Source organism: Telopea speciosissima, chromosome 1 (assembly GCF_018873765.1).
Source record: "Telopea speciosissima isolate NSW1024214 ecotype Mountain lineage chromosome 1, Tspe_v1, whole genome shotgun sequence".
Classification (NCBI taxonomy): domain Eukaryota; kingdom Viridiplantae; phylum Streptophyta; class Magnoliopsida; order Proteales; family Proteaceae; genus Telopea; species Telopea speciosissima.
The window spans coordinates 13223761-13250432 of record NC_057916.1 but is presented as its reverse complement, the minus strand read 5'-3'; the positions used below and the strand labels follow the sequence as shown (position 1 = coordinate 13250432).

General features: G+C 38.6%; 1 protein-coding gene across 2 annotated transcripts; it reads right to left on the bottom strand.

The window, feature by feature from the left end:
- LOC122645864 (diaminopimelate epimerase, chloroplastic-like) lies at window positions 1-25766 on the bottom strand. 2 transcript variants are annotated; one of them, XM_043839262.1, is made up of 9 exons: window positions 25430-25766; window positions 25135-25302; window positions 23060-23130; window positions 13514-13571; window positions 11171-11350; window positions 9599-9683; window positions 813-872; window positions 459-532; window positions 1-351 (listed from the first exon to the last, which is right to left on the bottom strand). In XM_043839262.1, the coding sequence occupies exons 1-9, from the start codon at window positions 25697-25699 to the stop codon at window positions 235-237; spliced, it is 1083 nt and encodes a 360-aa protein (XP_043695197.1). In that variant the 5' UTR covers window positions 25700-25766; the 3' UTR covers window positions 1-234. The 2 variants fall into 2 exon arrangements, with proteins under 2 accessions (XP_043695197.1, XP_043695204.1); XM_043839269.1 differs by lacking the exon at window positions 813-872.
- Window positions 25767-26672: the final 906 nt, after the last annotated feature.

Sequence of the window (26672 nt, the reverse complement as noted above, 5' to 3'; positions counted from 1 at the left end):
TGTCAGGGAAACTAATCACCATAATAAGAATGTTTAACTCATCACAGGCGTTATTCAGAAATATGCTATGGAAACTAGAGTCATACAGCTGTTACAAATATGGAACAAACTTCAAGATTTGAGATTTGCCTAGGTCTACCCTAGAGCTAGCATGTAAATATATGGATCTACAAAATCCTGGTTAAACCATCTGTCACTGTCAGCACGTGATCCTTGAAATCATCAGAATCTAAATTAAAGAGGTACAGATCCATAAAACACTACCTCGGCAGGCCCAGTCATGTAAACATGATTGTCTTCCTTACTCCATTGGATTTCCAAAGGACCCCCGGGCAGATCAACCGTGCAGCTCTGGGAAGACAATGAAGTATTGAGGAAACATCTATAAGAAAAACTAAGCATAGGGAGAAGAATGATCTAAGTTTAATTTCCATTAAATGAAATTATACTCTACTCACCCTCTCAGAACGGCCCTCAAGAACTGCTGCAACCACAACTGCGCAAGCTCCAGTTCCACAAGCTAGTGTTGCTCCTATTTTACAGAAAAGATTTAAAGTTTAGGAGCCCTTAGTTGAGTAATTCAAATGACTATTTAAATGGTCTGGCATGTTCCAACACATGGATCTTCTAATCTATGAAAAGACAGCTTAAACCCTGTTATGAACCACACACAGAATTGGAGCAGGAATTCATTTCAGAGGTCTTCTTCACCAACCAAACTTCAAAAGAAAATGAAACAAGCCCACATATCAACTAAAAGAGATGAATCAAGTCCCAGCGATAATAGTTCAGATGTGAAACAAATGACTGACCGGCACCACGCTCCCAAACACGCATTTTTAGGTGCGAACGAGAAAAGACTTGCACAAATTCTGAAAAAAAAATTAAATAACAAAGGCTCATCAGTCATTAAGATCCACAAGTTCATATAGAATCCAAAAGCATGTATGCAAAAGAAATGGAGCAGCAAAGACCAAGAAATAGTGCATAATAACAATAATAATAATAAAGCAGTGGGTGACCCTCAGAAAATATTTCAGCTTCAATAAGCCCGTGCACAGTTCAATACCATAAGTTAGACCCATAACCTTATGAGTTCATAAATCATAATAATGGAATCTGTGAGTTAAGATCAAGAACTGAAGAATGAGAATCATATCAAAATGGTATGATCCAAGCACTAGGTAGCCAGTCTTCTAGGTATGTCTATCATCATCAGTTCACCACCACTTGAAGGCCCTAAAAAACCAGTGCCCATGGGTTTTGCGGGTTCACCAAGTCCCAAAATTTTCCATGTGGTGAATGCAAAAAGACGTGAGTGGGTCCATGTGATAGAGGACACCACACCCATCCCACTGGTCAAATTTTAGCTCAAAATGAGAAAGGGAAGTGGCTCATAACTAAAATAATGTTACGATGGAACCTAGAGGCATTTTTAGGAATCTATTGTCACTTTTGCACTAGCTTTTGACGCAATTCTGTGTCTTGTTTGGGGCAGAAGTTTTGCCAGTTAGATAGGCTAAATTTGACCCTCTACTTTTGGCATCAAGGTCTAGCAATCCCTATGGTACACAATGAATCAGCTGTTGACTTTCTGCAAGGGAGAATGCTCACCATAAGATAATCATACTTTTTTTCTTCTTATGATGAATAAAGTTTTAAGTATCCTACTGTATCCGTCAAAACTAACCGATATGTATCGTATCTTTAAGTTACTGATATGATACCTAAAGAAGTTTGGTATCAGTACATGTAAGAAATCTCATTCTTTATACATAATCAATTGAATGCACTTGTCTCGTCGTACTTTATTCTCCTTTTTATAAGGGAGCGTTACAGTACACGAGGCTCCCGCTAGTGCAGGGTCTCGGAGGGGCAAATGTACGCAGCCTTACCCCCTGTTTCGCAGGAGAGGCTGTTTCCATGCGTATCTTAGAGTATCTTACATCTCTCTGATACGATACGATCCCCGATACCGACACTTTAAACCTTGATGATGATAGACATTGTACATTTTTTCATTCCACCAATGTCTTATTGACATTGCAAGGGTTCTCTCAATTGGAAAGGCTATGAGTCATCTCCTCATGGAATATATCTGGAAGCTTGTACCTTGCTTCAACCCTTGTACACAGAATCTTATTTATTAGTTCATAGCTAACTCAGTACAGTAACTGAAGGAAAACATAAGAAGAAACTGACTGAATCAGAACAGAGAAAAGGGGTGCCGCAGGGAGTATAGAACTAGAAGAAGCCAACCTGTGATATTGAAACAGAGATAGATAGTTATCCAGGCTAGAAATCCATCTAAGCCCTCACTTGGAATCCACCAAGCACATTACTGAATCCACAACAGCAAACTTCAGAAACTGAAGGCTATATTTCATAAATTCATGTACCTGAAAGGCAGTCTATATATATACACTCCCAAAACTCCTAACATTACTAGATAACAAAACCAACTAGTAATCAAATTAGCTACTTAATTGACCAATTAAAGACTTAAAAACAATTCCTATTCTAACTAGGACTCCAAAGTAACTAAGTAAATCCTGTATTCCTAACTACTACCCATATTTTAAGTCCATTAAAGTGGCCCATTACAATGAAAAGCCCTTGGACCAATGACCCAACATGTACAGAATCCAACCCAAGGCTTAATTCCACTAAAATATGCCCATGTATGTGATTTATCGACATTATGATTTGACTGTCAAGGGTTAGTGGTGGGCAAGGTTTAAGAAGTTGGTTTCAACCTTGGTCAAAACCAAAATATTTCACGAAACCACCAAAATTCGGTTGAAACTCTGCACATTTCGGTGGTTGGTTTCGTTTGACCATTTCAGTGGTCAAATGGCCAAATTTAGTTCGAAACTTCATGAAGACCCTAATTAAGCATCCCTAAATACAATGGAACCTTTAGATTGTTAAAAAACACACTCAATATGTTAGTTCAGTTTCATACCATAGGTTGGCAGAGTATGGCGTACCTTGGTTGTATATTTCTCAAATACAACTTATGCTACACATAATTGAGTACTATAACACACCAAAAAAAATGAAAACAACTAAAATATGCAATTGCAATTTACAAATGGAGAAATTTATTTAATATTATTAAATGTCAAAATGTTACAACCATAGTTCAAAATTTCGTCTTGTCTCGCCATTTCGGGCTGGTCGAAATTTCCGAAATTTCAGTAAAATATGGTAATTTTTCTGCCATATTTCGACACTCCATCTCGGTGGGTTTTTGGCCATATTAAGGTCTGATACTTCATGTACACCCTTATTTAAGCTAAATAAACATATTTAAACATTCATATGGCAAAAAAATGAACTCAAAGTGGTGTTTTGGGTTTGCACCCTTGATTGACAGTATAAGATCAGACCCTGATGTATAAATAGTTAAATATACATTGTTGAAGTACTAAAAGACATAATAACAAATTTAAACAAAGTAATAAAACAAAAATAAAGTCAAATGTAGCCTTTAGTTGAAACTTTAAACTCATAAAGTCATAAGAGCATAACATCATAAGTCATAACTCATAAACTCCATAATAGTCAATAGTTCAATACTCAATACACCAAGTCACAACTCACAAGACTCACAACTTTCATAAAACAAATTCTAGTAATAATTGATATGCCTTCCTGGATCGACCCCTCTCATGCTCCGCTAGAGTCGACATCCAAGTATTGAACAAGTATTGAACATAGTATTTTCCAAAAAATAGTTTTAGAGAAGAAAAAAAATTACCTTAAACAGTGAAAAAGCCTTCACAAATGTGCTAGGAGGTGTTTCTAACGTGTTTCCGGCGATGATCTATCGAAAATGATGATGAACAAGTGTTTCCCCCACAAAGAATGGCTTGGAGGACCAAAAAAAAAGCAACAAAAGCACTCTCTACAAGGTCTCGGTCGAAATTTTGACCGAGACCAGCGAGATGTTGCTTTTATACTTAAGTTTAAAGAGTCACGTGCATAAGGATGTAGCAGTTTCGGCGATATTTCAGTGAAATGCCGAAATTTCGACGAAATTTGAACATTTTTCATTTTGGAAGCCCATCTTGTCTCGGTAGTGTCAAAATTTAAGAAATTTGCCAAAATTTCAGCGATATATGGCGAAATTTTGAACCATTGTTACAACTTACAACTACAAGTACACCATACACGTACAAGTGTACAGATGTTACAACTATAACTTCATACATGAACAGTCAATCACTAAGTAGTAACCCTGATTTATAAAAAATTTGTTGCAAGAAAATCAATTTTTAAACCAGGAAATTTAAAAACAGAAAATTATATCCAACTCCGTGAAATTGTAAATCGACCTATGATATCTAACATATACAAAATTCAAGCCTAACCACTACATATTTACCCTATTTTTTGCAAAAATTAACTTTAGGGAAAAGGGTATACTTTTTTCTTTCTTTTCTTTATTTTTTTTTTTCTTTTTTTTTTTTAAACCCGAATATTACCTGGGACCCGGGCTAGCCCCTAAGCTTTTATTAGAAACCAAATAAAATAATAAAGAATACAAGGGGGGACTTACCGCCTTACCCCAACCCAGAACATCAATAAAACACACCACTCAAGAATGCCTCGCCACCCTATACAAAACCATCAAGAAGCAACCAGAATTAACATCGTAGGACAGGCAACCCGGCCTTGTCCTCACTGAGAATGGTATGGAACTGTCCCAACGGCATGCTCCCAGGCTCAAACCTAGCAGATGTCTTTGAATCACAGGAATACTTTGCTAACCAATCAGCCGCTCTGTTGCTCTCCCGGTAAGCGAACACAACACTGGCCCATGTTGCAACCACTAATTCTTGAATCTCCTTGTAGTAGTAACATCCTTCCCATAAGTTGCACCTCAGCAAGTTAATTGCCTTGACAGTTGTTTCTGAGTCACAGTTAACCACCACATCTACTAGACCCATCAGCTTGCACAGTTTCAGCCCATCCCTCAAGGCCCTTAGCTCTGCCAATGAGTTCGTGCAAGGGCCATAAAAGTTAGCAAAAGCAGCCAGGACTTCCCCTTGTTTGTCCCTAATAACCCCTCCCCCACCGCCCAGGCCAGGGTTACCACAACAGGCTCCATCCACATTCAGCTTTACTGTGACAAAAGGAGGGCACCAGTATACCGGCAAAGGACGTTTCATCCTGAGGTTTGGCGCAGACAAGCCAAGGCACTGCAAAATCAAGCCTGCCCTAGCAGAACTGTGAGAGCCTATCTTAGCCGGATAGGTCAACTCCCTCACCCAGGTTTTGATGCATTCAATGATGGAGCTGGCTGTCCTCCTTTTTTCCCCGTGCCTTCTAAGGTTCCTCTCCTTCCATAGCTCCCAGATGATCAGAGAAGGTAGAATTCCAGTAATATACGCACTAACGTTATTGCAGCCTGCCAGACCTTGCCAAAACAGCACCCTACTCCTTGCATCTTGGGTGGGAAGAAGGGGTATGTCAAAAATTCTGGAGAAGTGTTCCCATACTCTGGTTGTTGTGCCTCCAGCGACGAGGCAATGATCCGTCGTCTCACTACGGGGCCTTCCACAGCAGCAGCACTTTGAAGCCAGAGGGATACCCAGCGCCATCACAGAGTCATCTAATGTAATTCCAGATGGATGTCAATCCAACTAAAACCGAACCAGAATCGCTTGGGTATAATGCAATTGGTTAGGGTAATGGAGGATTAGATGAACCGAGGGTTAGGGTTAATGGAGTTAGGGTTTGATGGTACGGATAGGAGAAGAAGGGTTAGGGGATTGGGATGAAAGCTTACTTGTGTTGGATGGATCCTTGACCGAGAACAGATCCGAGTAACTAATCTTTGAACCTTCACACAATCGGCAACAACAAACTTGACAAACTTGAATGCACTCGAAGGAGAGAAAAAGTGAACTAGTGAAGGCTATCTCACCTCACCTTCACAAATATCTCATCTCGTGACAAGGAATGCATTAAAGCAATAATCTTCTTCATTAAATCGTGGGGGCTCAATGGAGCTCTTTACATTATATAGCCTTCAAGGTGGACATAAAATAAATCCTAACTATGACTAGGACTCAAAATAGAAATAGGAATGCCAACTAGGACTAGGACTCAAAATAGGAATGCTAACTAGGACTTAGGACTTTTAATTAGGATTCAGATTTGCACTAGGAATCCTAATTAGATTACAACTCAATAAAAATAAAACATAGGACTTCTAATTAGGATTCAGATTTGCACTAGGAATCCTAATTAGATTACAACTCAATAAAAATAAAACAAATACTAAAAATCCCCACGATTGTTGCTAGTGTAGGGATTCATCCCTACACCTACCCGATGGTTACTTAGGCTGGTGTAGGGAAGAATCCCTACACCTGCGGCTGGTTTTAGACAGCCAGTTTACATCATCATCAGTGGGTATCTTCCCATTCAACTACTGCCAAGAGAAGAAACCCACTGTCACCGGAAGAGTTTGGTTCCACAGCCACTTTGCATAAGAAACCATTGCTGCCCCACTCCGCACTACATTCCAAACAGCCTTGGTAGAGAATAATCCATTTCCACAGGGGGTCCAGACCAACCTGTCCTCGCAGTCCGATAAGCTGAAGGGTCCCGATAAGATATGCTCTCTAACAAGGTCCGAGTCTATGATGGCTAACACCTCCTGCCTCCAAGAGCCATCCTCAGTGACGGCGTCCTTTACCTGCTGCTCCACATCAACGACCAGGCCATTATCCACGATGTCTATCAATGGGCCAAAACCTGTCCAGTTATCCCGCCAAAAAAGAATGTTACCCGACCCTAGTAGCCATCTGGAATTGTTCAATAGGAGGTCCTTGTGTTCCAAAGTGTTCCGCCAAGATTTCGAACCGGTCGTAGGTGCCCCTGCTAGAGCCACATGCTGATTTTTGAACTTGGCTTTAAAGAAATCACTCCATAAGGATTGCTCCCTAAGGACCCGCCATAGGCCTTTCAGCCTGAGGGATAGGCCAACGTCCTCCAGCAGCCTAATCCCCAAGCCCCCTTCCTCAATCGGTCTACAAACTCTGTGCCAGCTGACCCAATGCCGTCTCTTCCCCCACTCCGAACTACCCCACAGGAAATCACCAAAGATTCCATAAATGCGGCGAGTGACAGCCTTGGGTGGGGACAAAGTAGCAAGGACATGTAAGGGGATCGAAGACAGAACATGCTTCAAGAGAGTGATCCTGCCTCCTGCAATCAGTAATTTTCCTTGCCACCTTGCAACCTTAGATCTAATCTTCTCAATCAAGCCCTCGAACAGACAAATCTTCAGTCTTCCTGAGTATAGAGGTGCCCCCAGGTAAGTGATAGGGAGAGACTTCCTAGGGAAACCAGCGATCAAACCAGTGAAGGGTATACTTCAAATTGTGAATTTTCAAGAAATCTAACTCAAATGCAACAAATCTTTATTGTACTTCAAATTGTGAATTTTCAAGAAATCTAACCCAAATGCACTAACTCTTTGCTGTAGATGTGTTGTAGAAGCCTCCAACATGTTCCGCCAAGATTTTCAAGTAGAATGGCCAAAACACTCAAAAGCAAGGGGTTGGAGTCGAAACAATGACCCATTTTGACAAGATATGGTATTTAAATCAAATCCATGCACTGTTTCAGCGGTACGAAACTGAACGCCAAAACAGTATGAAATTTTGACCGAAAATTGAAAGTTTAGGTCGAAATATTACATGCCTCTAGAATCGCACACAGTTTCGTTTTGACCGAAATCACGAACCATGGTTATGGGGGTTGGCACCTTTAGTGTAGCATCCTAATCTTTTTTTTCTTTCTGAATTGATTTCTTGCACGTTTGGTGATTAGGGTTACTTCATTAATTTTTGTTACTCATATCAGTACAAGCTTGGTTCAATCAGAGGATTGGGTTTGGTATTTTATGGTATCAGAACTTCAGAAGTTATTTGCGTTATCCTTGGGTTTGTTAAGACTTAAGAGTCCAGGCCAACCCATTGTTTGAATTTTCAAACTCTATATACTTGTTAATTTTGTTAGCATGGTTGTTAATTTGTGATGAATTAAGGTGCGTCATGGATACGAAAGCTCTCTTTTTTATCTAAATGTGCATGCTTGCGTGCATGGGCCTTTATTTTACTGATCCAAGATAGTCTCATGGATTTACAAGGAACATTAGAAGGTAATAGAGTCTTCCAATATTTCTCTTTCTTTTATATCATAGCCCACCCATGCTGAAATGGTGATGAAAGCAACCCCCAAAACTACAAACAAAAGCAATGCGAACACTCTACAACATATTATAATGGAATTGAGGATACAACAAAAATAATAGGTAGAATTACTAGCTGTTTAGCAGTCTCATCGCCTATCGTTTTACAACATCTTAAAATATCATGAACGAGAAGTTCAATTGAGACAAGATGATGGAGATAAGTCACATAATGAGCTTATTTTATTGGAAATAAGCCTTGGGTGGGGTTATGTATACATTGGGCCTTTGATTCCATGTGTTTTCTTTGTAATGGGCCACTTTAATGGGCCTAAAATGTGGGTACAAAAAAGGCATACGGGATTAGGCTTAGTAATAGCTTATTTTCATAATTTAATTCCTAGGTTAATTAATGTAGTGGGTTATAGTTTCCTAGGTAGTATTAATTAGTCTTTTAGTCTTCCTAGCTTAGTAGTCATTATATCTTGTTTGTAGTTCCTATGTCTTGGGAACAGCTTTCTATTTATTGGGGTTAGTTTCTAGGTGTTGGGAATTCCATTTGGTCTCGGAATTCCAACAGTCTTTTAATTCATTTTGAAGTAATCCAAGAGACTATTAAGCCTCTTTTTTCCCTATATAATAGAATGGTGGAATGCTATTTCAGCACACCCAGAATTTTTTTTTTTTAAAAAAAAAATCCTCTTGTGAGACTCAAGTGGCATCAAGGTGGGACTCCTTCAATCGTGACCTTGGTGGGACTCCGACAGTTGGGCAACTAGTGGGACTCTAGGCTGCCAAAGCTATCTTTTATTTTCTGTTTATCTTCTTCTCTTAATTTCAACTTCATCTATCACCATCATCTTCAACCTTCCATCAAACCACCTTGAACTTAAACTGTGGCTAGGTGACTCTTCATCTTCCCTAGCTTGCGACCTTTCTATCCCTCTTTGGTCCTACACAACCTGATCTTAATCTGGTTGTCCTCCAGAATCGATCCTGTAAGAATCCCTTCTGGATCCTTCATCACAAGATGCCTGATCTGTCTAACTTGGTGAGAAAATGTTGAAGGTTCATTCCCTGGATTTTTAATCAATCCAATCACATTGGCCCAATTTCCATCGACTAAGACCCTTTCAAATCCTCACTTGAACACATAAAATAAAACATATTGCACTAGGTAGTTTAGCCCCTAGTGTAATCTGCTTTTCCTTTAGGACTCGAGGGTGATAGATCTTCCCATGCCTAACAGCCAGATTGTCAGGGTGTGTTATGAGTAGCATCCACAAAGAATACCCAAGATATAACTTGATCAAACAAACAATAATTTGTTGTATACTACGAAGCGTAGGAACTCTAAAACAAGACTAAAGAAAGATAGCAGCTAACCTGTGTTAGTTCGAGCAGGAAACATTCCATGATGCTCAAATTTTGGACCAATTTCTGCCAAATTTAATTCATCAATCTGCAAGTTCTGTCCAAAAACAAGCACAAGAAATTTAATAACAGAAACTAATGATTCAAAATTCTCAGCCATTTAGCAGTTCTGCTCAACATTTTAAAAAACTTCTGTTATTCTTGGACTTTATTTGAATTCTGTTCATTCAGAAGAAAAAATCTAATGATACAATATTTTGAATATCTCATTATAGCAATATGCCAATATCTCTTTAACTCGGAAAAAGTCCTAAGAATACAAGGCAATACATTGAAAACCATAATAACGTGTTCTCACACAATGCAGAAATCTACAATTTTTCCAGTATTCCTAAAGCAGGCATCTACTCTTTTATTTCAAGTGAAAGAATTATATGAGTGAACTTGTAAATGATGAACAGTAAAGATCAAAAGAAAGATGAAATAGAGAATCAACCAGTATGAGAGGGTGGAAGCATAGCTAGACAGGTTGTCAACACTATGGGATGCTTAGTGACAGTTTTTTCACACGGATATACCTTAAAGATTTCAAGACCTAAATTCGTTTGTGACATTTCTTGTGTTTCTGCATGGTTCATATTATTGTCCGTGATGTAAATCAACCAGTTGATGGGAACCACCTGAGCCACATAGGGTGTACATCATTCCGGGCAGGAGGATTTCTCATCATGCCAGCATTTGGGCCAGCATACAAGTCAAAAGTTCAATTAAATAGATTACTGAATGTGTTTTGGGCTCTTAATTTCAATTCGTTTAAGCTGTAAAAATTTGATTTACATTACAGAACCATGGGAACGAATCTACAGGGCTATCACCTTCTTTGGCCAGATCTTCCAACCTTTTCACAATTACAGTTCACTGGGTGCTCTTGAGATTTCAATTGATTTTCCTTGAATCCTGAGCCAAATATGAACCAAGTACCATTTTTACAGTGGTTACTGAATATGGTTTATAGATCAATATTCTTAATTGTTTTGTTATGCCCTCCCTTCAATTAACATCTTTTAGTGGATTGCAGTTAACTCTATAGGGTTTTAAAACTAACCAAACCATATTCACTATTGATTTCTCTCATTGACTCATACCCTATACCAACAAGCTACTTAACAAGGTTCAGAGACATCTCACCCACCTTAGCCGCATAGCCATAACTCCTGGGTTTGAAGTGAGGTTAGCCTTGATTGAATTGACAGGGTTTGTGATTTCACAATGCAACCTATTGCATTCACTAATCACTACATCCTTGTCAGTTACTTGATCTCATCTTTGAGACATACACTATCCCCTACATCTTTCGGGCCATACTAGCAGGGTTAATGATTCATAATTAGGTCAATGGTTTTCCAAAGCAGTAAATATATTTTCTAAATGCATAGCTTCCAGTTATAATCAGACTGCTATTTTTGGACAGGAAGAGAAAAGGGAAATAATGTAAAAGAGGCACTTTCAAAGAAAACAACATTACAAAAATTGAGCTTTAATTCATACAATAAACACAAATAATCTTGGTACTCTAAAAGATACCTGGTTTTCTTTTGTTCCAAAAGTTACGCAATGCGGATTCCCCATGCTAACACAAGTCACATTCCAGGTTAATCCATCAACTTTTAGTTCTGATTTGATAACGGCTTGATCCTTGTTTGCTAGTAATTTAGTAGGCACATCAGATGGATTAAGTATTGGTTGACCCATGTCAACTCTAACCTGCACATTGACTAAGAGTTGTTTTTAAGAAGTCCATGGCTCGAATTAAAAGCTGACTTGATAAAACAATTGCTTAATGACATGTGACTACAATTGTATATACAATCATAGTTACGGAATATCTTTCAGGCACTACAAGGTGCATCAATAACATGCACAATACCAAGAACGTCACTGATAAGAACTATATTCACTAAATAAAAATAGTCTTGGAATGATGATCAAAAGGCTCTTTGAAAGAACCTCTAAAATTTTAGAGATACAAAAGAATAAAAATGAATAACCAAATAAATAAGAAAAAAGAGAAGATTATTTGAGGCATTCTGCTAGTTGACCATGTGAAGCTGCCTAGATCACATAGATCCACCAGAAAAACTGATCACAGTAGATACGAGAAGCAAGGACATCCCCACCTACACCAAGCTTCCCTGCAACTACGGCTCAACTCCAGTTTATGCAGAACTGCAATAACTGTTAGCAACATGAGATAAATTAATCACTAAATTCAGTTTAGGAAATTTTTTTACTTTAAAGTCACCCTTAAACATTTAGCAAGTCAAAAATGTTATAGCAGTCTTGCATGTTGCGCAATTTGCTATTATCATTATCAACCAGCACATACTTCTCTCAAACTATTTTGACCGATAAAACCAGAAGCCTGTCATATAAATCATAACATGGATGAACTTATATTTGTCAGCCACAAAAATCATAATATGGAATTATGGATTTACTTATAGATGATCCGTGAAAGATTGATTCATGACAGGTTAATATTAAAATACAAATCAACTAGAATAAAATATTTAAAACAGGTTAAATGATAGGCATGGTTCTAAGAATCGGAATCAGATTGCCGATTCCTGTAAAATCGGATCAGAATTGGCTGGATCTGATTCACGATTGACTGATTCCCTCATCAGATATGAAACGGACCCTGAATCGGATCAGATCATGAATAGGCCACTCCGGCCCGATTCGTCATATGCATGTTTGACATGTGTCACCAAACTGACAATTTAAAAAAAATGGTATGAGAGTTCCAGAAGATCCAAGGACAGAGGAGGAGGAAGATGGAGGGGCAGGGGAGCTGGAGACGAAGAGGGAGACCCAGAGAAGAAAGGTGGGAGCGAGGGAGCGAGGGAGAGAAGGGAGAGGGAGAAGGGGAGAGAGATAGTTGCAGACCGAAGGAGGCATGGGATTCCTCAGTGATGGCAACCCAAAAGACATGGGTGACTTGGTTGGAGATGGGAGAGAGGTGGAGGTTTGTGTCATCCAAGTTTGGTTGGAGATGGAGAGAGGTGGACGTTTGTGTCGTCCAAGTTGACGGTGTCAAAGGTGATGTAGCGGTGACAATGGAGGGGAACCAGGTAGGTTTTGGATGCCGAGCGGTGCCGTAGACTCTCCATGGTCCACCCAGTGCTGTAGGACTTTTGAGAGACAGCCAGGTTCAGGCCGGCCATTCTCATTATGTCAACGCTCAGGGGTACTTACTTTTGTGGATCTACATTTCCAGCTGCTCCATCTCAGACATGGATTGAATTGATGGTTGGTCAAGGTCAAGAGAAAGCAAACAATCAGGGCTACTGATGTTTGATGGATTGAAACGATTCAATCTTTGCTTGCGGGTGAAGGAGTGGATATGTCTGAGAGAGCACTTCACAAAAGAATCGTGTATTCGTGTGGTGCAGTGAAAAGTTTCCCATTGGATTTTCCGGCCCTCCAGGTCTTCACCTAATCGTAGAACCGAAATTCTTTTGCCTCCAGGCCTTTACCTGTTTCCTGTTGGGGTTTACTGTCGAGTCGATGGACGTCCAAATTTTTGTTGAGGGGGTTTGCATGCACCAATCGAGAAAAGAGAAGAGAGGGAGAGGGGAGAGAGACGCTAACGAGGGAGGGAGGAAAGGGAGTGCCAGAGCTGGAGATAAAATATCTTGATTTTTTATTTCTTTTTATTTTTCAATATTTATTTTGCTGATTCTAGGTCTGATCCCAAAAATTAGATCAGTGGGCCGATTCTAGCGTATCGGAACAAAATCAGAATCGGCTGAGGCCGATTCAGACTCTAATTCCGATTACCAAAGCCCAGATGACTGGGTGTATGTTGGACAACAAAATGTTATGTTATGAAAGGCACAATGTAGAAAATAAAATTAAACATACCTTACCACCATCTTGAATTTCAGGAACAATTAGACCAGCACCGGTGTGTACAGAAAAACTGTAGGACACAGAAGAACCAACATTTAATTCTGTTTCAGCTGTCAAGTTGTGAGATAAAACCTATGGTATAGATTAGCCAATATATGTCTTAGTGCACCAAGAAAAACCCTTGCTCCAGAGTCAGTATCTGACAGAGAGGAAATGATTAATAAACTTAGAAAAACTTACGAAAATTCAAAAATCACAGGTATAATTCCTTTTTCTTTGTCTTTTTTCTCTTCTAATAAAAATCACTTAAAATATGCTCAAATGACAATATCAATTCGATACAAAATGAAAGCCCGCAGGGAGAAGAGAAAGAAAATGAAGAATTGAATTTTCATAAATTGCATCTCTACATTGATGTAGACTTCAGATTTTCTCTGAAATGCATTCTGATGGAAACTATAAATAACACTTCAAAGTTATCAAACATGAGAACTCAAATCTATAGTCATGACAGCAGGAAACAGATATTAATAATGTTTTTCTTGTTATCTATCAAAAAAATAAAGACATGCTTAGTCCCATGCTTCAACCATATATGGGGGAAGGGGAGTTCATTCTATTAAGATTAGTATCAGAAGTTTTAAAAATTTTGTTTTAGTGGCTATTTTCTTTTAACTAACTTAGACTTTCTCGCGTGAGTCATTGATCTCAATTAGTTTTAAGAGGATATGTCAAGGTAAGAACCTTTTACTTTGCTTCTTGCACACTTTTTCCGATAAAACAATAAAATGAACACCCATTGTATTTTCCTCAAACACATCTACAAAGTTTCTTTGTGACTGACCTGTAACAAAAAGTACCTTTTAACGTTTATTTACACATAATGCCACTGTAAAACCATTAATCCCAAACAGATGAGTATCTCTAGTTGAATTCACAAAACCAACGGACTCACACCATAGTACCAAAAACTTAAAAATGCACAGATGGATACATAGAGGATGCAAGAACAACAAATAAAAGAGAATTCAAACACAAATTTTGGTGATAAAGAAAACCCTTAAAAGGGAAAAATTCCAGAGCATGAAGATGCTCAGCCTGATTTTCACTATATGAAAGAAGAAGAAGGAACAAGGTTCGAGAACTCGCGAGATCTCGCCGAGATCTCGTGAGTTTCTCGGTTTGGGCAAAACCGAGTCGAGTTCCTAGTCGGTACAAAAACTACAATTTCTCGACCGAGATCTCGCCGAGATCTCGAGATCTCGCCGAGATCTCGGTGATATCTCGAAGGTGAAAATCATGGTTTTTTAGTACAAAAAACCAATATCTCGCAGAGATCTCGTTGGGCCCAAAGATGCTAGTTAGTTGTATTTAGCCCAATTTTCACCCAAAAACCATTTCCAACATAAGAGAGAGCAGAAGAAGTTCTTAGGCTCTAAACCAAGGGAAAAACCTCTCCTTCAAATTTCTTCTTCTTTCTTTCGATTGTTGGATGGAATGCACTGTTGGAGTTAGATTGAAGTGCCAAAGTGAAGATTCAAGTGCCAATTTGGAGCATCATCACCTATTTGCAAGATTTCAAAGGTGTTTTCTATTTCTTCCCCAAATCTATTTTTTCCAAAAAAATTTTGTAATCCTTGTTAGATTCATGTGGTTTTAATATATGTTGAACATCTTTGCCCGATCTATCACTTCATGGAGTCGGATTTTTTTCAGTTAATAAATTATTTATTATAATTTCTGGAAAAATAAATGATTTATTTGAAAAAGAAAATGAAAAAAATAGGATGAATAGTGATTGTTTGAAAATGATTTTGATATATGTTAAACTACTTGGGATGCTCTACAGCCCCATGGATTAATTTTTATTTTCACCCATTAAAAAATTATTTTATTTTTCAGATTTAATAAATATATTATAAAAATTAAAAAATATATATAATATTAAGGAAAAATACTTAACATTGCTTATGGAAAATTATGTACAACATATGTACATAATATTCAACTTCAAATGGTGTCAAATTCATCATTACATTATATTTTTCTTATACTTTAAGGTATAAATAGTTTTAAAAAAATTCAAAATATTATTTTTAATTAACAAATAAATACTTGGGTTAGGGGATAAATAAGATATAGTTATTTCATAGTTCTAGTAGCTTGACATTACGTTTAAAAGTTATGAATAGCATACTTTAAGTCTTGAATACCTTACTTTAAGTGATCCATTTGAAAGGAGGAAGGAAGGCTTACATCCATAATGCAAGACTTGACATAACTAAAGCAAAAACTAAATAAGATATAAAGTAAACAACCCATGACAAAAGTCGATAAATGACATGTGCCGTGACATAAAGTAAAGTTAGACATGACTAAAAACAAACTTATGGAGCACACCATAATAATGCACTGAGCTATAAGTGTTTCCTCCAAATTCCTTCCGGTCTAGAAACCGTTACAGTCTGAGGAAACTAATAAAGATCGTGTTCCAGGCGATGATGGATTCTACCAGTGCCTTGGTAATCCAAGGACTTTTAAAAATGCAAAGATTGCAATGCCAAGAAGATGAAGATGAAATCAAATTACTTACTTCACAGAACATATTTATTGAAGTCATTACAACTTGACAAATCCGAAACTGATGAGGCTTACAACTTGGTATTTACACTACCACTACTTTACGACCAAATTGCTAACATAGAAACGAATTTGTTGTAGTCTTCACAACTCTCCCAGCCACGAACTATTGAAGCTTGCAACTTGATGATAATGGATGTCTTTTGAAGCAAGCCAAAAGACATGGTTGTTGGATAAAATCTACATTACACTACTCCTAAAAAAGAAAATAATAAATAAAAGATAAAGACTTGCTTGATTGATTTGTGGATCCCTTCCTTTGTTTTGAATTTCTCTATTTATAGGCATCCTTGGCAGTTTTGGTGGTTTCTGTAGTTATCAGGTAATTTCACAACTCCCACTTATTTGAAATTGGCTATAACCATCCTGGTGACCGTTTATCGGTCACTGCCAATCCATCAATCTTTGACCGATAGTCGGTCACTAACCATTTTCGGTCATTGACCATTCGTCGGTCATTGACCATTTTCGGCCATTGACCGTTCATCGGTCACTAACTGTTTTCTGACCGTTTTTTGTCAAGGCCATTTTCTAACCGTTCTTCAGTCACTGGCCATTTTCCAATCACTGACTAACAGGTCAATCTTGATTGAAATAGATTTCGATCTATTTCTCTATTGACCGAAATAGACCAAAAATAGGGTATAAACAATGCCCCTCACAAATCCTTTGAATGGGATCAAAGGTCCAGAGTTCAATGGGTTTGTGACATCTCAAACCCCAAAGAAACGGCTAACCCTTATCACATGAGTTCAAATGGGATTGTGGATATGGTTTTTAGCGGTCTCATTTTCTTCTCCTTTGGAATGAGGTTCCTTCCTCTTATCAATCATTTTTTCGGTCAATATTACCTGGACATCTAGCTCATGTTTATAAGTTGATCGGTCATATAGCGGCTTTCCTGCTCAATCATAAGTGGAGGATTTCTCTTTACCTCCTGGCTCCAATTAACTGTTCACTTTGCTGGAAATTAAACAACTTCCTCTCAGCTTTTGCTTATGGCAGCAGCATCTTTTGCTCCTCCATTTTAACTTCTAAATTTCTTATTCTATTTTTTTAGCATCATCCTTCTACTGCATCATCGTTGTAGAAGAATATAGGCACGTGGAGTCATGGTGGCTGCAATCCAACCCACTCACCTGTCTTTCTTATACTTGAAATGGATGCTATCACCAATACAAAATATGTTTATAGAGGCCAATTCATTGTAAAGTTTTGGTGTCATTGAATGGGAAGACCAACCAACCAACCATTGGCGCCTCTGACTTCCAATTCAAAGAAAAAGACAATGAATTGTTGAAGGGATAAGATGTAAATAATTACAAAGATGGGAACTCATCGATCAAAGTGGGCTTCCAGAAGCAAGAAAAAGGTATGGGGAACGTGCTTCTCAGCCCCGGTTTCACCGAAATACGTGTTGAAGGCATCATCCATTCCACTATGTGCTTTCCAATTTCAACAATTGCAACTCTGAAACCATCCGAAGAACCATGCGTTCAATGCTGAGCAACCATGTCTTTGGTAAACAAACCAGTTTCAGGCAAAACAACATGAACCATATCAAAGGGTTATGGTGGTCAATGGAGTCACTGCAATTGCTATCGGCATTAAACCCTATTTTTGGTTTATTTCGCTCAATAGAGAAATAGACCGAAATTTATTTCAATCAAGACTGACCTGTTAGTCAGTGATCGAAAAACGATCAGTGACTGAAAAACGGTCAAAAATGGTCATGACCGAAAACGGTCAGAAAACAGTTAGTGACCGTCGAACGGTCAATGACTGAAAACTGTCAGTGACCGACAAACGGTAAATGACCAAAAATCAGTGACCGACGAACGGTAAAAGATTGATGGATTGGCAGTGACCGATAAATGGTCACCAGGGTGGTTATAGCCAATTTCAAATAAGTAGGAGCTGTGAAACTACCTGATAACTACAGAAACCATCAAAACTGCCAAGGATGCCTATAAATAGAGAAATTCAAAACAAAGGAAGGGGGACACAAATCAATCAAACAAGTCTTTATCTTTTATCTTTTATTTTCTTTTTTAGGAGTAGTGTAATGTAAATTTTATCCAACAACCATGTCTTTTGGCTTGCTTCAGAAGACATCCATTATCATCAAGTTGCAAGCTTCAACAGTTCGTGGCTGGGAGAGTTATGAAGATTTCAACAAATTCGTTTCTATGTTAGCAATTTGGTCGTAAAGCAATAGTAGTGTAAATACCAAGTTGTAAGCCTCATCAGTTTCGGATTTGTCAAGTTGTAATGACTTCAACACAAATATGTTCTGTGAAGTAAGTGATTTGATTTCTTCTTCATCTTCTTGGCATTGCAATCTTTGCATTTTTAAAAGTCCTTGGATTACCAAGGCACTGGTGGAATCCATCATCACCTGGAACACAATCTTTATTAGTTTCCTCAGACTGTAACGATTTCCAGACCGGAAGGAATTTGGAGGAACCATTTTTGGCACGCCCGGTGGGACTCCAGCCAGAAATTGAATCATATTGCCAAGAAGAAGAAGTGTCGATGAAGGGAATCCAATCCCGAATCAGGCACTGAAAGGTGCTCAACCAGGGGCAAAAGCTTGTTGTCAACCGTAACACCTGATATTGGTCAATATCGACCAAGCAACAAGGGGCACGGTTTAATCTTCATGAAATGGCGAAGATATCTGTTATCGCCATTTTTTGTAACCCAGGGGCAAGGTTTATTCTACAGACGTCCAATTTCAATTCTGCTTGAACCAGCAGTCTTAGAAGACGGCGTTGGTATGGATGTTTCAATTTCAAGATTTATTTTGTTTTGTTCCACACTTCCACTAGGGGCAAGATTTGTTCTGTTTCATTCTGTTTTGTCCCTCCTGCTTAAATCAATTCACGAAGACATGTTCAAGTAGAGCAGTCCTCACATGACCGATCTTGACACCATGACCGGAGGAACGATTGCAGGCCGTGAGGAAGAAGTCGCAGAACAGAAACAGAAAACCCAAACAACTTTGTCTTCAACCATTACAACCTCTCTTGAGAACGTGACGGTAGGCAAGAACGAGAATCAGAGCGGCGAAACCGCGACAAAGTACGAGAAACTTCTTTGATAGCAGCAATGATCTTCACTTGATCTGTCAACTACTCCATCAACTTGGCTCCAATAATAGCTATGAACAGTTAAGCCCGAGTTGTGTTCGATCAGTTGCTATGGGCGGTTAAGAACACTTAAAAACAGTTATGGCAAGTTTGTTGTATCCGATCATTTGTTAAACTTCACATGGCCATCACCAACCAGGGGCATGCAGGTGTTTGTTGGTCAAAGCTTGGAACAACAACGATCTCTGCACAACTGCAAGTGAAGTCTTGTACTGCTTTGACCCAAGCTGCAGAAGAAGATGCCGACTATAAACAATAAGTAATATTTAATATTACTGGTGAAGCTTGCGGACCACGCAAAACCCATGTCTTAACGGGAAAAAAAGCCTGAAAATTTCTAATGTGAGATAGACTGAAGATTCCCGAGACATAAAGATTGAAGATACCAGTTATTATACTCGAACACTCTAGAGCATACTAGGGGATGACAAATTGTTTCTCATACTGACTCGGCCAAGAATATCCAGCAAGGTTGACTGCATAGGATATTTATATCTGTCTACCATACCAATATACCATAGCTTGTAGGATACCTAATATGGGCCTTGCTGCTTAGCACGTCCATTGGGAATCCTAGAGTAGATGAGTGCATCAAAGGGCTGACGCCGCCTCAATCATTGCTTACTTCTGAGTCTGATGAGTAATAGTTTTCGCTGGTTTTGTAACCACATTCTGCTTCATATTGGTAAATATAGTTCAGGAAATGTTCTCAGTCAAGATGAGAAAATGCCCACTCTGGAGATTGTCAAATAACCAATGGCACATGCTCGAGATCAATGTTATTGCATTGACAAAGCTAGGTAATAACATTATTCCACTGTGTTCTATTTTCAAACCAGGCCAGAGTTCCAGACAAATTATAATGAGCCCGCAAATAAATGGTAGCATGAGGATCCTGGAGTATATAATTGTCATCAACTTCACCTATGGGTTCCATTAGCCAGTGAGGAACATATGAGACTGGGTTATGATGAGTGACAAAAATGTACCATCCACCAGGACTATTTAGATGCTCTATCCATTGTTCAAGAGACATGAACCAACTTAAGAAGTTTAATTGGTCTGTGGGGTAACTAACTCAGGCTGGATAATGCATTGGTTCAGATAGGCCAAGAGTCTCAGTATGTAAATATAATGGCTATGACATAGGACTCGTAAAGAAGAGAAATCACAATGCATCAATGGATAGCTGATAATAACTATTAACTTCGAACAGAGAAAAATGGATAATCAGGTTGGATAAGAAAACCTCGAAGATCATTCCGTCCATGATTTATGATGGTAACCTCATGGAATTTGAACATCCAATGTTTACTTCGAGCCTTAAGAAGATGATTCATTATATTCTGTTGGACCAGATAAGGAAAGTGGTCAATCTCCAAGGGTAATATGGTAAGCATAGTGGGATATTGAGAGAGAAAATCAGCCAGAATATTTATCCCTCCCTTGAATGTTTTTGGCTCCAAACTTCCACTAAGAGAACCAATTTGCTTATCGGAGTAGTTGTGGCTATGAGCAATGACAACTTGTCATCCCCCGATAAGCTCCAAAGTGTTTGAGTATAGTAGTTGGAATCTTCAATTTTTATGTCTCGAGAATCTTCAGTTTTTATCTCACATCAGGAATCTTCAGGATTTTTGACCCCGCAGTGGCGGGTGCCTCGTGCACTAAGTACGCCCTTTGATTACATGGGTTTTGCGTCGTCCACAAGCTTCACCAATAATAATTAAAGATTTTGTATAGCTCAGTGCATTACTATGATGTGCTCCACAAGTTTGCTTTTAGTCGTGTCTAACTTTACTTTGTGTCATAATGTCATTTATCTACTTTTGTCATGTGACTATGTTTACTATATATCGTATATGGTTTTTGTTTTAGTCTTGACAAGTCTAACATTATTGATGTAGGCCTTATCTGTAATTGTAAAACTTCGAAGTCCGTGGATTTGTAACATGTTGAAGTCCATGTACTCCTAATAGCTTAAAGTTTGGGCATCTATAAATAAGTGTGTGATGTTCCATTAGGGGCATAACCAAGGGAGAAATGTCCTGACCTCCATGTATAAGAGTCATGAGTGATGTATTTCTTCTTCTTTCATATAGTGAAAAACCAGGCTTAGCATACTCTTGCTCTGGAGTATTTCCCGCAAAGGTTTTTCTCCGTTACCAACATCTTTGTCTGAATTCTCTTTTATTTGTTGTCCATGCATCCTCTATGTATCATTCTGTGTATATTAAGTTATTAAGTTTTTTGGAAGTCTAATGTAGTGTGAATCTGTTTGTTTTGCCAGTTTTGCATGGACTGTCTCTAGTTTGGTATCAAAGCCAGTCACTTATCTTCAGGTTAGTTTGATTGTGTTTTCTTGGTTATGCGTGGTACTTGTGTAATCACGTAAAACCAAAAGGGTTAGCAGCTTGATTGGTTGTATCGCTATAACATGGACAACCAATCTTCTAGCTTTGACAGTTCTAACTATGGACTAACTAAGAATCCGTCATTCTAACTTTTCAATGCTTCTAAATTAGATTCAGCATATGAGATTCCACATTTTCCTGATGATGTTAAGGTCCCACAAACTCATCTACCAATGCTTCATCCATCTCAAGTTTATCTCCGTTCTACATCCACCTTCTACACATCTGCTGAGCGAGTCCATTGGTTTTGCTGATTTTTGTTCTTTCCATGGGTTAGCAGTACGCCAGTACTTGAATACCCAACCTCAAGGTCACTATAACTGTATTGTCGTGAACCTTGGGTGATAGAACTGGTCCTGCATTTTTTTATTGTTAATATTATTCATTAACAATAAACCAGCAGCTGACAAAGGATGCCGGGAGCAGAACTTAAACAAGGCGACTAATCTGGTGGAGAAGTTGGGGAACAACTTGACGTGGGAGCATCTAGGGTTTCTAAATCCTCAATGTTAGTAAGGCCTTCTCAATTAGTAAAAAGGGTAAGAACTGCTTCTCCAAGGAGGTATTATACAAGGTTTACATCTCTATCTCATTCTCATCCATAGTTGTCAAGGCATCGTCTAAGCGCTGCCTACGCATCCAGACACCTTCTTGGTTCCAAGGCAACAACACGCCTTGTTTGAGCTTGTTTGATGTAAGAAAGGCAACTGCCTTGGACACCTAATAGTCGCCTTGACAACTATTATCTGAGATTCTGGGAAGGGTCTTGTGTTCACTTCAGGAGGTCATTTGATCAGGGTCTGAACACTATAATTTTCCATATTAGCGTAGGTTTAACTTGTCAACCTTTTCTCATCAAGCACCAAGTCACTGGGAACAAGATCGGCGAAGGATGTCTCAAAGCATTAATTAAACTGATGGTGTTTTAAGGCAAAGCACGAAAGGCATTCTGGTATCCAGACATGTAAAGAGTTTAACAGAGCCCTTTTCTACTTCAAACTCTTGAGTTCTCCCTTTGGATATCAATTTTCTATTCCACTCTTATATCCATGTAACTCTAGCCTCAATAATCAAATACAAATGCTACAAGAGTCCTTGTGGTTCATAACCTAGATTTTTTTTTTTTTTTTTTTTTTTTTTTTTGGGGGGGGTGGGTGGGGTTGGTGGGATCGCCTGGTATGTACAGGATTGGTTTTACAAGACCATCCTACATAACAAATTCAGAAAAAATAGAGACCATATCTTGGATGTATGACACCACAAAGGATTTGGATGGTATAAGTTTACAAGATTTATTAACTGTAAACATAGGAAAGGAGAATAAGAAGCCAGTCAGCCACTAAGAAACATACCTGTGTTTTCCTTTTATATTATCAAGTTCAGCAATGAATCGAGCAAAGCATCGCACTCCATTACCACACATCTGGATTAATGAAGAAATTGTAAAGAAATGATGAACAATTGGTCATTCAACGTGGATGATAAGTTTGAATTTGGAGATAAAGCTTTCATTTCAATAAAGAGACATGCAAATGGATCCTAACAACCAAAAACTACTAACAAAGAGCATTATACTTAAGACAGAAATATCACTAGAAAATGATCTTTAACAGGCAGAGAAATTCTTAATGACATACTACTTTGTCATCAGCAAAAAATCCCCTAAAGTTTATTCTCGAGCTTGCAAAGGAAATGTATGTCAGTGTTTTCATGAACTATTGGACCTGGCAATATGCAGTCCCTGTAAGAACTGTCGACCGCTAGGCCTACATGATCCATCTAACCCTCCATACTGGCAAATTTTTTCAGATCCATTGACTGCTCAACAACACATCTGGTGGGAAAAGTCAGATTGCTCTAAATATTCTCACCAGACAGTCCGCCAGTCGGGCTAGTGAGGAATATAAAACAATTAGAAATTATTATGACTCATGTAAAAGGTTTGATTCAAATTCAAGCCACCCTGTGCAACTTAGCAAAACCTTAATCACCATACCAGAAGTACTGGTTAATGGTCATGCTAATGATTGAGTTACTTTTTGCACATATATTCAATACTACAGAATATTTACCTAATCAGGTTAGACCATATGGATTTTATGGACCGACCGGCAGACTACCGACCGCCAGGCCAGAATGGTTCGACATCCAGTCCAAAAATAAAAACACTGATTACTGCTATGCTCCCACTCCTTTCCTCTTCATTAAAGACATCTAATTAGACTCTTCTTTTTTTTTGGGGGGGGGGGGCGAGGGGGAAAGGGATTCAGGATGGGATTCCATTATAAATAGTTTCTTAAAGGGATGTCTATCATTTGTAATTTGGATGATACCATTGTGATAAAGTGCTACCAAGGATCTCCAGATTGAAGGTTGTCTGGGCAGTAGTACCACAGGTATCAAAATGGAGTAAGGAGAGATCTAGGACTTCTTGCTACAACATTTCCGAAGCTGTTGGCTGGTTGGAAAGAAGAGGACTAATATCTCTTCAGAAGAGAGTATTACTTTGATCCGATTCAACTTCACCAACCTTCCTATATATTATATCAGTATCTGAGAATAAAATGGGATGAAGGAACTAAGAGGTCTAAAGGATCATATTTTTTTTTCCCTTTTAACTTGGTGATTCTGAAAGTATCATTTGATAAATTGGAATATTTATAGGCATTATAGTCTAGGGATCTTCATTCAGGGAGGTAACTTAATAGCTATGCAATTTTAGAGATCGCCTATGAAACGTGGCAAAATAACAAGTATGATCCGCACATCCCAATAGATAGGAGATTGGCAAAAGAGTAAAATCACCTTTATCATTTTGCTTGAAAGAGCTGCTTATAAGAAGTGGGTAATGGAAATAGGATCAAATTTCATGAAGAGATCCGGTTGGGAAATAGTTTTGTTAAGTTTTAAAAAACAAAGGTCACAGTTCTATAGCTCTCATCTCAACACCAAGTGAAATCTACTCAGATTGTCTTCACAGGGACTTCAGTTCTGGATTGGGATCTAGCAGCTCATTGAGCTTTGGAAAGCATGAAGCGGGTAATGATATGAGCTGAGATGGGAGGATGGAAGGGTATGGCAGTTGCTGCAGAAATTCTTCCACAGTCAAAATCATGGGTAACAGTCTACTAAGAGTTAAGCATCTTTCTCTACAGAGCTAAGTCGGTGTGGAGAGCAAAGCACCAATGTCCCTTACAAAGGTGACATTCTTGGATTGGATAGTAACTATTGATAAACTTCTGACCAGCAATCATCTTCAAATTAGTTGGCATTTGGGAAATGGACACTTATTTGGAAAGCGAATATGATGAGTCCATTTCTATCTTTCTTCTTCTTTTTTTTATACGTTACTTTTTTCCATTTCCCTTTCTTTTCTAGTTTGCCATTCACATTCGACAAAGTCACGCATTGCAGACAAGAACATTACCTCAGGCTCGCTACCATCGGAATTGAAAATCCTCATGGAGTAATCAGTACCGTTAATTCCAGGCATTGCGAATATGACTCCGTCCGCACCAATACCAAAGTTACGATCACAGAGCTTCACAGCTTGCTCAGGAGTAACCTTAGGCTCCATAGAATCTCGATTATCAACCTATTGAAACCCTCTTCCATAGATCAAAATCAGTATAAAGAAGGAGGAGTGTTCAACAGAGAGACATTGTTGTTGATGATAAAAACAATAAAAACAAGGCAATGAATATCATAAATAGAAGTATTACCAAGATGAAATCGTTCCCAAGGCCATGGTATTTGACAAAATAGAGAAACCCACTTTCCCTGCGATCCAAGAAAGACTGTTTAGAGAACTTTTCGGGAGCAGCTTCGATGTTCATGGAAGAGGCAGAAATACGAACAACGGGGTTTCCAGGGATAGATGGTGAATTGAAAGGGTTCAGTCGAAGCGAATATTGAAAAGCTTTAGCAGATAAGAACGAACGGCAAACAGACGAGGTACGAGGAGTGAGGGAAATGGAAGCCGACATAGCCATGGTTCGCCGCCGGTCGATCGCTGCTGTATAATAGCTTTTAGGCAACTATTCAGTATTAACCAGCTTTTTAGTCGTTTGTTGTTAGTGCATTCTTGGACTTCCTAGCCCGCCCTAAGCCCGGCAAGGCCTGGGATGGACTTTTGAGCTTGCGGCTTTGGTTACGTTGTACGGTTCGATTCGATTTACGGTGTCTAGTGGTGTCAACAGGCCGGGTTGGCCGGGCTTGCCCTAAACCATATCCCAACCGTAGGAGTCTTAACCTAAATCAAAGTCCAGCCTGGCCAGGGTCGGGCAGGGATTTTACAAGCTCAGCCCAGCCCCGATTAACCCTAAATATCTTGACTCATTGAGTTGTAAAACTAGCAAAGCCTAATCATAGCTTACTTAACAAAACAAAGTCCAAAATATAGAAAAAAAAAAGGCATTTTTGTAGAGAAGTTGCTTCAAGACTCGAACATTATGTGACTAAAGTCACAATGGAGGAACATTGACCGTTGCACTAAGGCTGAGTTTGTTGTTGTTGTTATCTAATACAGAGTTGGTTTGACCCTGTCAGGGTTGAGGCCTCAACCCAAACCTGGCCCGGCCCTTTCAGGGCCAAAAAAGCACTAAACCCAGTATGGCCTATATTAAACACAGGCCAGGCACGGCCCTGTTCGAGCTCAGGCGGATTCGAGCTAACCGGGTGTTTAGACACTTCTAACAATGTCAAATGTAGAAACTAAAATTGAATCGTGTATTAAATGGTTTCATATAATGAAATAAAAAATGAATCATTTATTAAACAGTTATATGGTTCACAAATGGTTTCATAGAAGATCCTACACCCAAAAACCTACTGTTATGAAAATAAACCATAAGCAATTATTAAAGATAAGATTATTCTCATATAAAATATCATAAACAATTATTAGTATAAACATACTCCATCTTTATAAACTTTGAATGATTGCTTTTAGTAAAAAGGTATAAA

What these genes read in the sequence shown, in the direction of transcription:
- LOC122645864 (XM_043839262.1), bottom strand. Translation starts at nt 25,699, where the DNA reads ATGGCTATGTCGGCTTCCATTTCCCTCACTCCTCGTACCTCGTCTGTT. An exon ending in CCGATGGTAGCGAGCCTGAG is followed by an intron (nt 23,131 to 25,134) that starts GTAATGTTCTTG and finishes TCATTAATCCAG; the next exon opens with ATGTGTGGTAATGGAGTGCG. An exon ending in TTGAGGGCCGTTCTGAGAGG is followed by an intron (nt 352 to 458) that starts GTGAGTAGAGTA and finishes TTGTCTTCCCAG; the next exon opens with AGCTGCACGGTTGATCTGCC.